The following is an 11,889-nucleotide window of genomic DNA, read 5'->3' on the forward strand; positions in this document are numbered from 1 at the left end:
AGGACACACAGACTCCGTCGACATAGACAAAAATTTAATAGAAAAGACGAGAGACAATGGCACTCACATATAATATAACCGATAAACACGAACATGGTGAAAATGATCATAAACACATTTAACATTAATGTTGTGAATAACACTTAAACAACACAAACTTGAACAAAGACAAACATGGACAATGACCGAAAATACTGCACACACCAGCCTGGGTTTAAATACATACATAATAAGAGTTAACCCGGCGCAGGTGTGTGCAGGCGTGGTTACAAACAAGATACACAAACAAGACCACGTCAAACCACGTCACTCGTGGGAGGAGAGCGTCCGTGTCAACTGTTAGTAAGCTTGGCTTTATCAAATATTAGTTTTCCATAAAGATACATTTAATACATTTAAATATAATGGGTTTTTGTTTGTTTGTTTGTTTGTTTGTTTTTTTGCTGCCATGGTTTTCCTCAACACCGGCATGATGAACAGGGTAGAGGTTACAGTCTGTAACCATACACTTATAAAGATACCTATAACACAAGTGTACCTGGTTAAGTGGCCAGTGAGATTTGGTACAAAGGAGGTATGCTCTTACTAAGAAAATAGCTATGTTCAAGTTCAAGTTCAAGTTTGGTTTATTCGTCACATACATAGTCATACACAGTATAACTCGCAGTGAAATGGTGGAGAGTGCTCTGTCCAAACTGAGGAAAAGAAAACAGGGGTGCATAGAGAAATATAGATATTCTCTATATGTGAAATATATATATGCAAGATAAATATATATATTCTATGTATGTACAAAATATATTAACAATGTATGTACAATATATGTATATTATGATTATATACACAATGTACAATGTATATGGTTGTGTATATATGTACACAATCTACAGAATGTACAGATCCATTTCGTATAATATGTATGTTTTAGGATGACTGTTGGATTTCCTTAATATAAACTGTCTGATATAACCAGGACACTTGTTAAGAAGGCTCCAGGTACTTGTGAAGTTAAACAGCCCAGTTAGACATCATCTCTGAAGTCTACAGCCTTTTTTTCTAACTGCAGCGCTATTGGCACTGTTCCCTAAGAGACCCTGGATTGGGTTAGAGCTGTTAAATTCAATTCAGCCCCAATTCAGACACTTGTGTTCAGCTAATTCAGTAGGAGTCATGGGAGGTGCATAGGAGGGAATCCATTAAGCTATTCTGAGTCCTAGAAAGTCCTAGAAAGGTCCATGTACTCTGGATTCTGTTGACATTACAAAGTCTTTATGGAACAATACAAAGTGGAAGTTTGTGGGTGCTATGTTAGGGGCTATTATGAAGCCTAAAATACAATTCTATAGATGACTTCTCTAGGCAGTCACATAAAGGCAGATTTGAAGCACCATAGTAGTAGCCCCAGCCAAAGGGCACTTAGTTTTTACTCCAGTTTATTCATCTGCAATTATGTATTTAAGCCATGCTACAGAACATGTCATCTATTCTTGCATCAGCCTTTGGGAGCAGTTTCATACCCACATGATTAGCTTACCATCCCAGAGGTTAAAGAAAACTTGACCCCTACGGACTGACCATTATTTTTTACATATTTATTGTATTTTCTGTATCTTAATAAAGAGACCTGGAAAAAACTATATATGGTCATTACCATTGTGAAAGCAGCAACTCTAATGGTAGCCTTTGCACAGTACTATATGTCATATATGTTTGTCATATATGGGTCCAGGTCTTACTGTTCATTTGTGAATTTATGCCATGCACAGTGCTGAACAAAAAATGAGTGATTACTGTTATTTTGCTGTATTTGTCCTTACATTGTAGCTGTATAACACCCAGATGTTGATGTGAAACTTAGTTTACAAGAAAGAAGAAGAAGAAGAAGAAGAAGAAGAAGTCTTCCCTTGTAAGTGTGTATTTGTATCTCTCTCTGTCTCTCTCTCTCTCTCTCTCTCTCTCTCTCTCTCCCACTCTCTCTCTCTCAGGAGAAAAGGCAAGTCCAAGCAGAAGACGAGAGAGTGAGGAGAGAAACAGAAGAAGAGTGGCTGAAAGTGGTGCAGCACCAGGTGTGTTCCCATCTCTTTTTGTGTTCAGATGCATGCACACGCACGTACACACACACACACACACACACACTCACACACACACACACACACACACACACACACACACACACACACACACACAAAGAGGGCTGACTGCTGTCCAAAGTAATTCTTTCTTAAAAAGGAAAGGGAAAAGACATAGAGAAACTCTACCAACTAACCAACTTATTCCACAAATCAAAGATCAAACTACAAAAAACCTATGCATTTGACAAGCTGAGTTTTCACTCATTTTGCCCTGTCTAGCTGCTGATCAGCATTAATCTGTCCTGCTACAAAAAAAGGACGTTATAGTATCAAAATTGTAGAAATAGAAATAGTATTATTCATTTTATTAAGTGGAAATTATTATAATTATTACATGTAAAATGTAATTATTGCATTAAATGCCTTTTGAAGGGAGGGGAAAACCATGCATTTTCTTTCTGATCAAATACCAAGGCTAATATCTTAGTACTGATACCTTTTAAAATTAAAATACCTTTAAAAGTGCTCAGAAAAAGGGAGATTTCTTTGTAATTTTCTTTAGTACAAAATGGTACAGATAAAATATTTCAATTAGAATATAACAGGCTTCCATAGATCAAAGTTCTCTGTACTTCTCATTTAATAATTTTAGTTATATACATTTTTCTCAAGTGAAAATTCAATAACTTTGACTTTGTTCAGTATAAAGCATACTCTTTATAAGGAAAATGTATCTGAGTATTTCCATTTGAGTTAGTTACACAAAGCCCTATGTACTCCTATCTAGAGTTATAGGTTTCCCGATTTTTTGTTTTTTGTTAAAGAAGAATAGCATGTTGATATTGTTTGATATTGACTGTTCCTTTGTGTCTCTAACTTGCCGTTGAAAAAATTATTTCTGAGGGTACAGATGACTTTCAGGTATTTAAAACAATAGGTCATGTATGGTTTTTTTTCATTGTTCCTGTGTATGTAGGAGTAAGTGGAAAAGTAGAAGTAGAAATTGTTTCTATTCTACACCATTATTTACAGGATAGTAGTAAACTCCTCAGTCAGGGATTGTGGGTAACCTCTCTCAGGCTTTGGCAATCCACTGAAATATTAATTTTTATATAAGTAGGCTGCTGCAAACCAGGCATAGGTGCATCCAATTTTAATTACTTAATGTTTCACAAGGGCTGTCTCTCTGCCTGGAGACGACATTCAACCACAGTCCTGCTGCTACATACCCCCACTGCCTGACTCAGATCGAGGAGCTAGCCATCACCAACTGTGCTCTTGGCCTGTGGACCACCTCGAATTAAAGACCTGTGCCAGACACCAACACATGACTGTCACATTGGCATTTTTCATGCAGTGGAGCCACTGAAACACAAGGTGAAAGGTTGTTCCAGCAAGTAGTAACAAAGGTCAAGGATTGTCAACTTGATGGCTAGACATTCCTTTCGATGATGCTGTACTTAGCTTCATGCAGTGAGCTTGTGACTGATCTACAGCACCAGGTGCTTCTCCCTCCCATCTACCTGGGACAAAACAGCTCCCAGCTCCACATCTGCAAAGCAAAAGAGAGAGAGAAATGCCCAGTGAATGTAACAGTGGGCCCCAACAGAGGACTGCTTTAATATGCATAAGTTGGAACTGCTTCATCTCCTGGAACAGTTCTGGTGCTCCCTTTTTAGTGAAATCAGTCAGTAGGCTGGTGAAGACCAAATGCTTAAATACACCTGTTATAATAACCAGCCAGCCCCCTTGAACCATATCACATCTAGTAGAAAACTAGATACCATATCTCCGTTCATGCAATGGTAGAGGGAGCCCATCTCATCAGGACATCCATTGTCTCATATACCACTTCCAGTCATAACTATAAATAGTGATTTTGTCTAGGTAAGCAATAGCTTACATGCAGTGATAGCAGAGGATTCAGTCAAGAGTCATTGGATCCAGAGCTTCGAAGTGCCCACACAGAACTATGACCCATTGGTGCAAACTAAGCAGAGTAGAGAAGAGTTTTTTCCACAGAATGCTGGAGTCAATTGGATTTGTCAATACTTCTGTGTCAAATTCAGTGCAAAGTAAAAGTACACAGCCCACTCGAACAAGCATCAAATTTGGACTCCCTATATTTAGCACAGAAATTAGTGAGAACAAGCACTATGGGACTATTCCAGTCAACATGTAACTCCTTTTGGGGAGAGACAGATGTCACAATGTGGTACCCTGTGAGGTCAGTGCAACAAGTTTGGGGCACAAACCCCCACAGACTGCCTGAAATTGGGTAGCATCAGCTCTCTGGGAAGGTGGAGAGATAGTCACGACAGAGAAATTGATTGGGACTGAGGGTTTTGGGAAACATGGACTCATCTGTTTTAGGAATCAGGGCAGGATGGACCACTTCTCTCCGTGGATTTAGGAAGTTGAGTTTGTAGATTTGGATTGTCTCACCCTTAACTGAACAACCTCATAGTTGACCTCCTCTACTCATCTTTTGACCTTGCCAGTCCAGTTACATTCATGGCATTGGTATCTTATCCAGTGTGACTTACACATTTATAAGTATTAGATTGTTCTCCCTGGAAATCAAACCCATGACTTTGGCATTGTTAGCACCATGTTCTACCTGCTCTACTAAGTGGGGAGTGATACAAGCACTTTATCTCCTTGTGCAAACTAATGCAGCTAGGGCCTCTTTTGTACATGTGCACCTGGCATCCTGAAGCAGATTTATTATCAGTTCAAAAACATACAGAATTATTATAATTTAATGGTCTCTCCTTCCTATTTTTGATGGATGACACCCCAGATGCCCCAGGGATTTTTCCATACAATAATTAAAATGGGGAAAACACTGTGAAAATTTATAGGACCCTTTACATGGCAAAGAAATGGCATGTTTTTTCCCCCCAAATGTCAATAGTGATAGGCATAAACAAATATTCATCTTGTTTTCCAGTGCCTCATATTGCACCAGATTGTAATGAATCATTTGATTCCAGTCCAAGTCTACCAAGACTTGATTTGTACTCCTGTGGATACACACTGGTATATGGTATGTCCTGAATGGTGGAAAGATGTCTCCTTAGGGATCTGAACAAGCGTCCCTACACCCATGAGGAAGTACTAGTCCTGGAAATGCCTTAAATCACTGCTGTGCCAGCACCCCTGCCCAGACCTCAACCAAGCCCTTGAGTGCTCAAAGAGAAGGAGGAGGGGTACAGGGAAGAGAGATGAGTAATGGAAGAGGGAGAAGGGGGTTGGGATGGAGGGAAGTTTAGGGGAAGAAAGAGATCCAGCCCCCAGGTACATCACAAGGGGCCTCTGTCAACTGGATGGCCTCCTCAAGTGGCTCCAAATGGTGGCACTGGACCCAGTTCACTTCCAGCAGGCAGGTGATGAACAGCTCCAGTACCACCAGGTCAACAGTGGCATTCTGGGGCAAAGAGCCCCCATCTGAAACAGTCCTGGAGCTGCTGGGCAAAGATGAAGGGCTGGTTGAACTCATTCATCTAGAAATTCTGTTGGTGCTGCCTCAAAGCATGAATGACCTGCTGCAAAATGGCCTTTTCATTGCATTGTTATCCAGTTGTGAAGCTGCTGGTAACTGCTGGGCCACAAACTTGGCTTCTCTCAGTGGCAGGGGAGGCAGGCACAGTGTTGAACTCTTCTACAGCCAGCTTAAGGCAGCTGCTGCAAGCTTGAAAACCTCCACGGACGATTCTGGGATATTGTGTGGAGTCATCTGACTTTTGGTTGAACTGGGCCACAGCTGTAGGGCAGTCAGGCTGCAGCAGACTCCGGAGGGCTTGGCAGTCCTCAGCTTGCTCCTTTGCTAGAGCTTCAAAGCATAGGAGCTATTCACTGAAGCTCAAGTGGCACAAGGTCCTTGATAATTTCATCAAATGGAGAGGACACAAGTACATGCATCGGGTCTTGAATTTTGGTATCACTATGGTACACTTCTGGCTCAAAGTGGAAAGAGGACACAGGAGGCAGGGGTTCCATTTATTTGCAAAGGAAATTTGCATAAGGAAAAACAACTCCAGAACATAATAAATAAATGTCTCTCCCCAGTAAACAGCCACTCCTTCTCTATATGAACCTTTATAAAAGCGTTGGGTATTGATCTGGTCCCTAAAAATGTTGTCCATTGAGTGGTGAGAATAAGATACCAAGTAAAAGTTACAAAAATGAACCTTCTATCAAATTATTCAGGATATCTAAATGTAATAAATTATTAGACAATGTTACTTCATTGATTTGACATTTGACAAAGCATTTAACATTAACATTTGACAAATGCACCTTAGAAACTTACTGCTCACTAAGTTTGCTATTAACATTAGGCTCAGGCTATTGTTTTTATCAAGCTAATTCTCAATATACCAAAAGCTGTAAAATTGTCATTTACGAGCCTAGAATTGCAAATAAAAAGCTATGCACCTCTATGACACAACAACAAATAAATGCAGTAGATTAGTTAGAATAACTTTTACTTGAAAATGGCTGCACCACTGGCCACACCGCTACTGCCCACCGTCTCTGAACAAGCGTGATGCTGGGTTGCATTGTGCAATTGCCTCTGAGGCTGAGGAAGTATTCAAAGTTTATATTTTTGCCAAAATAAGGTATTTCAGTAGGCAGTATATTTAAGGTATATAAGAACCGAGACATCCTTCTTATTGGAGATGTTACGTCAGAGAATGTACATGCTGTCTATGTAGAAAATTCACTAGATGTTGAGACAGACCATTTGCATCCACTTGCTTTTAGGGTACAAGCAGTGAGAGAACTTGGATTACAGCCATGAGAGTGCATGATTACGATATATAGTCAGAGTCAATATGCCACCACAGAAGCAGATCACAATGATAAAATAACTTAACTTTGCTACTGCAGTATGATGATAACCAAATCATTTGATATTGTGGAAACTCAAACATATTAATAAATTACGCATATTGAATGGGGTAGAGACAGAGAAAGAGAGAGAGAAAATCAAGCTATGGGACATTTCACTTTCACTAATCAGGAGGCAAAATGTGTGGCCTCCACCATACTGCCTTCTGCTTAGAGCATGTGTCTCCTGCTGCTCTCCTGTCTGAGAGAGAGAGAGAGCGAGAGAGAGAGAGAGAGAGAGAGAGAAATAGGCCATTTAGAGACTGCTCATATGAATGGAAAAAAAAAATGTAGAAAGTCATACTGAATCCTTCCAAAAGCCTCCCCCTCAGCAGGCTAACTTGCTGTCTGTGTATCCGTCTGCTTGATCAGCTTGAGTTGACTGTTATACTATACTATATACAGCTGATGAAGGCCCTCTCTCTCTCTATATATGATTACATTCAATTGTTTTAAGAGGAAAATAGGAGAATATTGAATATATGTATAAATGAGCAGCATGCAAGTACAATAACATGTGATTAGCGTTTTAATCAAGTAGTCTACAATCCACGATGTTGTTACATTTTAAAAGCAACCTTTTCCAGCCCTGAGTGCAACATTCTGGAGGTGATGCTTTGTTTTTTCAATGTTCTTATTACAGTTAATGATCAATAAATTATAAATGCTTATTAAAAGGTCACCTTTGCAACAAAACTGAATTATAAGTAATGTAGCTCTAAATATGTGAAAAATAATCTCTAGACTATTTACAGACTCCATTGTCATGGTCAGTATCACAAAAAAAACCAATGTATGTGTGTGTGTGTCTGTGGTGCTATAAACACTGAGATTACAAGCCCAAGAGCTGATTGTTATTAAGGGCCCATTTATATGCACTGCAAAAGCCAGATGGTGTGTGGATAGGGGATCTGAGACACCAGATTAGCCCTGAAAGCGCTTTATAGGCACAGAGTTGTCAGATTGATAAACAGAAGCATGTGCAATGTGTTGCTCTGTCTAATAGAGGAAGTCTATAAGGGACAAGTGGTTGATGGAGCCAACTCTCAGCAGCATGGAGGCCCATGGGCCAGGGTCCATGCCAGGCTCCTCTCCTCAGAGAACAGAGGAGAGCACAGAAGAGTAAGTGCCCTTAACAAACTCAGGTCCTATAAACTGTATTTAACAGTATTCCTATCTGACCCACTTTATTCTCTGCTTCTGTCTCTTCTGATGTCTGAAATCTCTGTATGACTATGCATTAAACCACTGCTGTAATGATGTGCCTCTGTGTGTTAGAGCAAAAATCATAACACAGATAGAGGAAGACATGGACATAACAGAGAATATGAATTATGAGCAATCATCACAAATTGTGGAGAAACCCTTGCCCCTTTCAGACAAAGTTGAGAAGCATATAGAGGTAGGTACATCTAACCCAGTGTATTAATATCAGTTTATCTGCAAACTAAATGGCCCCTAAAATGTAGGACTGGTGTTAAGTGTGTGACTTTGTTTTGCCTTCTATAGTTCACTAGCACTCCTTTAGTTTCCAAAAGGAATTGCAACCTGCCCAGTCTGTTCATCAGTGTATTAAAGCTACAGCAATTCATTTACATTTCTGCCAACTTAGCCACAGTTTACTCCCACCTTCAGTCCTGGGACCTCCATCTGCACCTTTATCCAAAGTCCACACCTACTGCTAAGCCTAACTTTCAATGTGCTGTATGCACCTTCAGAATATTTGGAAGGCTGTTTTAGCAGTCAGGAAACTTGTACATAAGTGTCCTGATTTAGTTAAAGCAACCTGTCCATGTTGAAATTTTACAGAAATAACATCACAGAACTGTTTAAGCAACTATTTTTGTGACAGCTATCAGGGTGCTAAGACAGCTTTAATGCAGGATGAAAAATAAATGCAGTTCACAATCATTTCATCACCTAAAAAGGCATTAGGTCAGCTCCACCCAACAACATACACATAGTGTTATATTCACTGTAGATTTCAACCATGAATTTTTGCTGGATTATCCAAGCATAAATCAGAAATGTAGTCTCATGTCAGGGGTGTATGTCTGTGTGTGTGGAATATTATTCACTGCACACTGCTTAGAGTTCAACTACATGATTGGAGCTTGCCAGATATATTAATTACACTTAACAAAGTTCTCTGATTCTCTGTAGGCAAATCCAGGGGAGGAAGCAAACAATGGTTAGTAATGTAGAATTTCTATCCTTCTCTTCTGTCCATTCCCAATCTATTTCTATATAATACATATGATGTTAGAGCACTGACTGTTTGTTTTTTTCTAGGTAGTGCAACTTCTGAAAATGCCCTTAACCCCAGAATATTACTTGAGAATGGACAGCTGAAAAGATCAGGTGAAATGGAGGACACACACAAATAATTGTGTAGCATAATAATGTAATAATAATCTGAGTAATTTTAATAATAATTTTAACCTTTGTAGGTAGAATAATAGTCAAAAAAAGGAACACATAGTTAAGACAATTGCTCAAATTGTACTTAGTTATAATTGTAAGGGGGTTGTTTTTGAATAAAAGCATCAGCTAAATGCTGTAAATGTAAGACAGGGTGCCAATCCATTGCTGCTCCATAACTTCACTATGTGTAGTTCACCCAAAAAAATCCCAAAGGTGACTGAAACAAATGAGAGCTAGTAGTGGCCAGTCAGAATGATCTTAGTTGTCTAGCCTACCCATTTATTAGTATATATTGCATCCAATTATTAGTCCTTAATAAAGATCTCATCCTGTCACTGCAGTTCTTGGAATTTTAGAGGTTCAAGGAGAAAGAGAGCTGAAGACTGGTGCCACCACTATGATCATGGCCTCACTATCAGCAGTAGCACCAGAGGCTCCAGGGGAAATTGTCTTTGATGATGACCACCAGACAGTGCACACAATGCGAGGCATTAAGGACCGCCTGCCCTCAGGGAAGGAGCTAAACCAGATTCTTGAGGTGGTCTCTGAAGTGAGTGTGCAGGGCACACTTGATAGTGTTGCCCTCACCTGTAATGAATCATGTGGAGAGCAAAAGGAGACAGAGGCCGGAATAAAAGAATTAGAGGTTGAGCCATCAGCAGAGGCTGTAGGGGGCCTCTCTGATCTAGATCACGATGTGTTACAGCAAAAGAATACACCAGGAAAAGAGGACCTTGGCTTCTTAGCCAACAGCAAAACAGAGTTTGAAATGGCAGAAGGACTGAATGAAGGGAGAGATGGGGGAACAGAGGACAGAGATGGAGGAAAGGGTGGGGAAGGGGAGGTAGATGTGGAGGGTGATGTATGGGAAATGGTATACTGTAATCCAGAAAAGGGCCTCAATGAACTAACGTCCCTGGACTTTATGCAGGCTCAGCCAGGTTTAGGACCTTTGCATTACAAAGATGATCGAGCAGTTCCTAAGGTGGAACAGGACTGCATCACTGATGAAAAAAAACATTTAGAAGTGGGTCCATCTGAGACAAAGTCTAAAGGTAAGGAGTTTCCAGAAAGTGAAGAGTCGAAGTCTGACTCAGTTACAATGAAGCTTTCATACTTAGATGGAAGCCAAGAAGATATGCAACAAGAGGTGACATTACAGATACCGTGTTTTGATACAGAAGTAGCTTCAGATGCATCTGTGCCACTACAGGAGTTGAGTAATGTCTTGGGTATTTTGGCTGCTGAAGAGGCCCCCAAAAATTCAATAGAGATCTGGCAAAATCTGCCACAAAGTCCAACTAATACAAACAATGTTGTAGAAGATGCCAAAGAAATTCTTGATGATTCTACAAGAGCCACTCCAGAGAACAAAGAGGAACAAGGAACATCTACAGCCAGAACTGGTGCTGAAGTGGAAGGAGTAGGAAAGATAGTAAGGAAGGAGTCAACAGTTAAAGGCTTTGAAGATGAGATATTTCAAGAGGTCCCATTGGAAGGCAAGAAAGAGTTATTGCAGTCTTTTACCCAGAGGGAAATTGCGGTACAAAGCATTGAGCAAGAGCCAGAGCTCCTAGCGTCAGTGCCTCAGAGTGAAATTCCAGTCAGAACAAAAGGAGAAATGTCACCAAAAAGCAAGACCTGCCAGTGCTGTAATGTCATGTGAGCAGGCTTTCCAGCACAGTTCATCTTTCTCTATTTCTTGGCATAATCTTGATCACTTTCTATCAAGCAGCTTTGTGTCTTTGTGTACTCCTGTCTGTGTCTGTATCTTTCCTTATTCACAATGAGGTAGAGAGTGTCAGCATTTCCTTACAAATGCAATAGCAGCTTTAATACTGCTGGAAGGCAATTACCTGAGTAGCCGTGATTCCTACTGTGAATGTACTTTAATGGTTCTACATCTTTGTTGCCACCTGCTGGGGATGTTATTGCACTGAAATACATTTTCAACAAATTGTTTTCTTTTGAGAAAACAAAAGAAAACTATTTATAAGTATGCAACAATATAGGAAGCAAGGAATAATAGCTATAATGTTAAACTGAAAAGAAGAACTTTTTAGTGCATAATATAGTTGATTTTATTACATAGTTGTAAAATAGATTAGACTCTTGACAAATGCAATGAAAACCTTATCACTTCTCTCAGCAAATGGATAATTCATGGAATAGCTAATTAATTGCCTCTTTGGATATATTGTTTATGCATAAAAACACATACAAAAGAAGATTTATCTTAGAACTAAACCTGTTGTAAAAAAAACAGCTAAATAAATTCTCGAGATCACAAAGATTTAATCTTGTTTCTTTTCCCTACAGATCACTAAAGATTAGTTCTGACTCAGCACATCTCCACATAGCAATCTGTCACTACCAGCAGATTTCTTACCAACATCCATACTAACACCAAAGGCATTTATCCATTTGGGGGAAGTTGTCTGTATTAATTACAGCAACATGGCCTGCTGATGTGTATATCCTGCTGCGATAACCTACC

At 39.7% G+C, this 11,889-nt stretch overlaps 1 protein-coding gene across 1 annotated transcript in view; it reads left to right on the forward strand.

The window, feature by feature from the left end:
* The window catches only part of LOC113575235 (uncharacterized), a 30,359-nt gene extending 18,733 nt beyond the window's left edge, over positions 1–11,626 (forward strand). Inside the window, exons 3-8 of the mRNA XM_027006637.2 lie at positions 1,986–2,066; positions 7,975–8,090; positions 8,247–8,370; positions 9,132–9,159; positions 9,261–9,329; positions 9,734–11,626. Coding sequence (XP_026862438.2) covers positions 1,986–2,066; positions 7,975–8,090; positions 8,247–8,370; positions 9,132–9,159; positions 9,261–9,329; positions 9,734–11,058 — 1,743 coding nt within the window. The 3' untranslated portion in view covers positions 11,059–11,626. The remainder of the gene's footprint in view (positions 1–1,985; positions 2,067–7,974; positions 8,091–8,246; positions 8,371–9,131; positions 9,160–9,260; positions 9,330–9,733) is intronic.
* Positions 11,627–11,889: the final 263 nt, after the last annotated feature.

The sequence above is a fragment of the Electrophorus electricus genome, chromosome 3 (genome assembly GCF_041902795.1).
Source record: "Electrophorus electricus isolate QZ-2024a chromosome 3, ASM4190279v1, whole genome shotgun sequence".
Taxonomy (NCBI): domain Eukaryota; kingdom Metazoa; phylum Chordata; class Actinopteri; order Gymnotiformes; family Gymnotidae; genus Electrophorus; species Electrophorus electricus.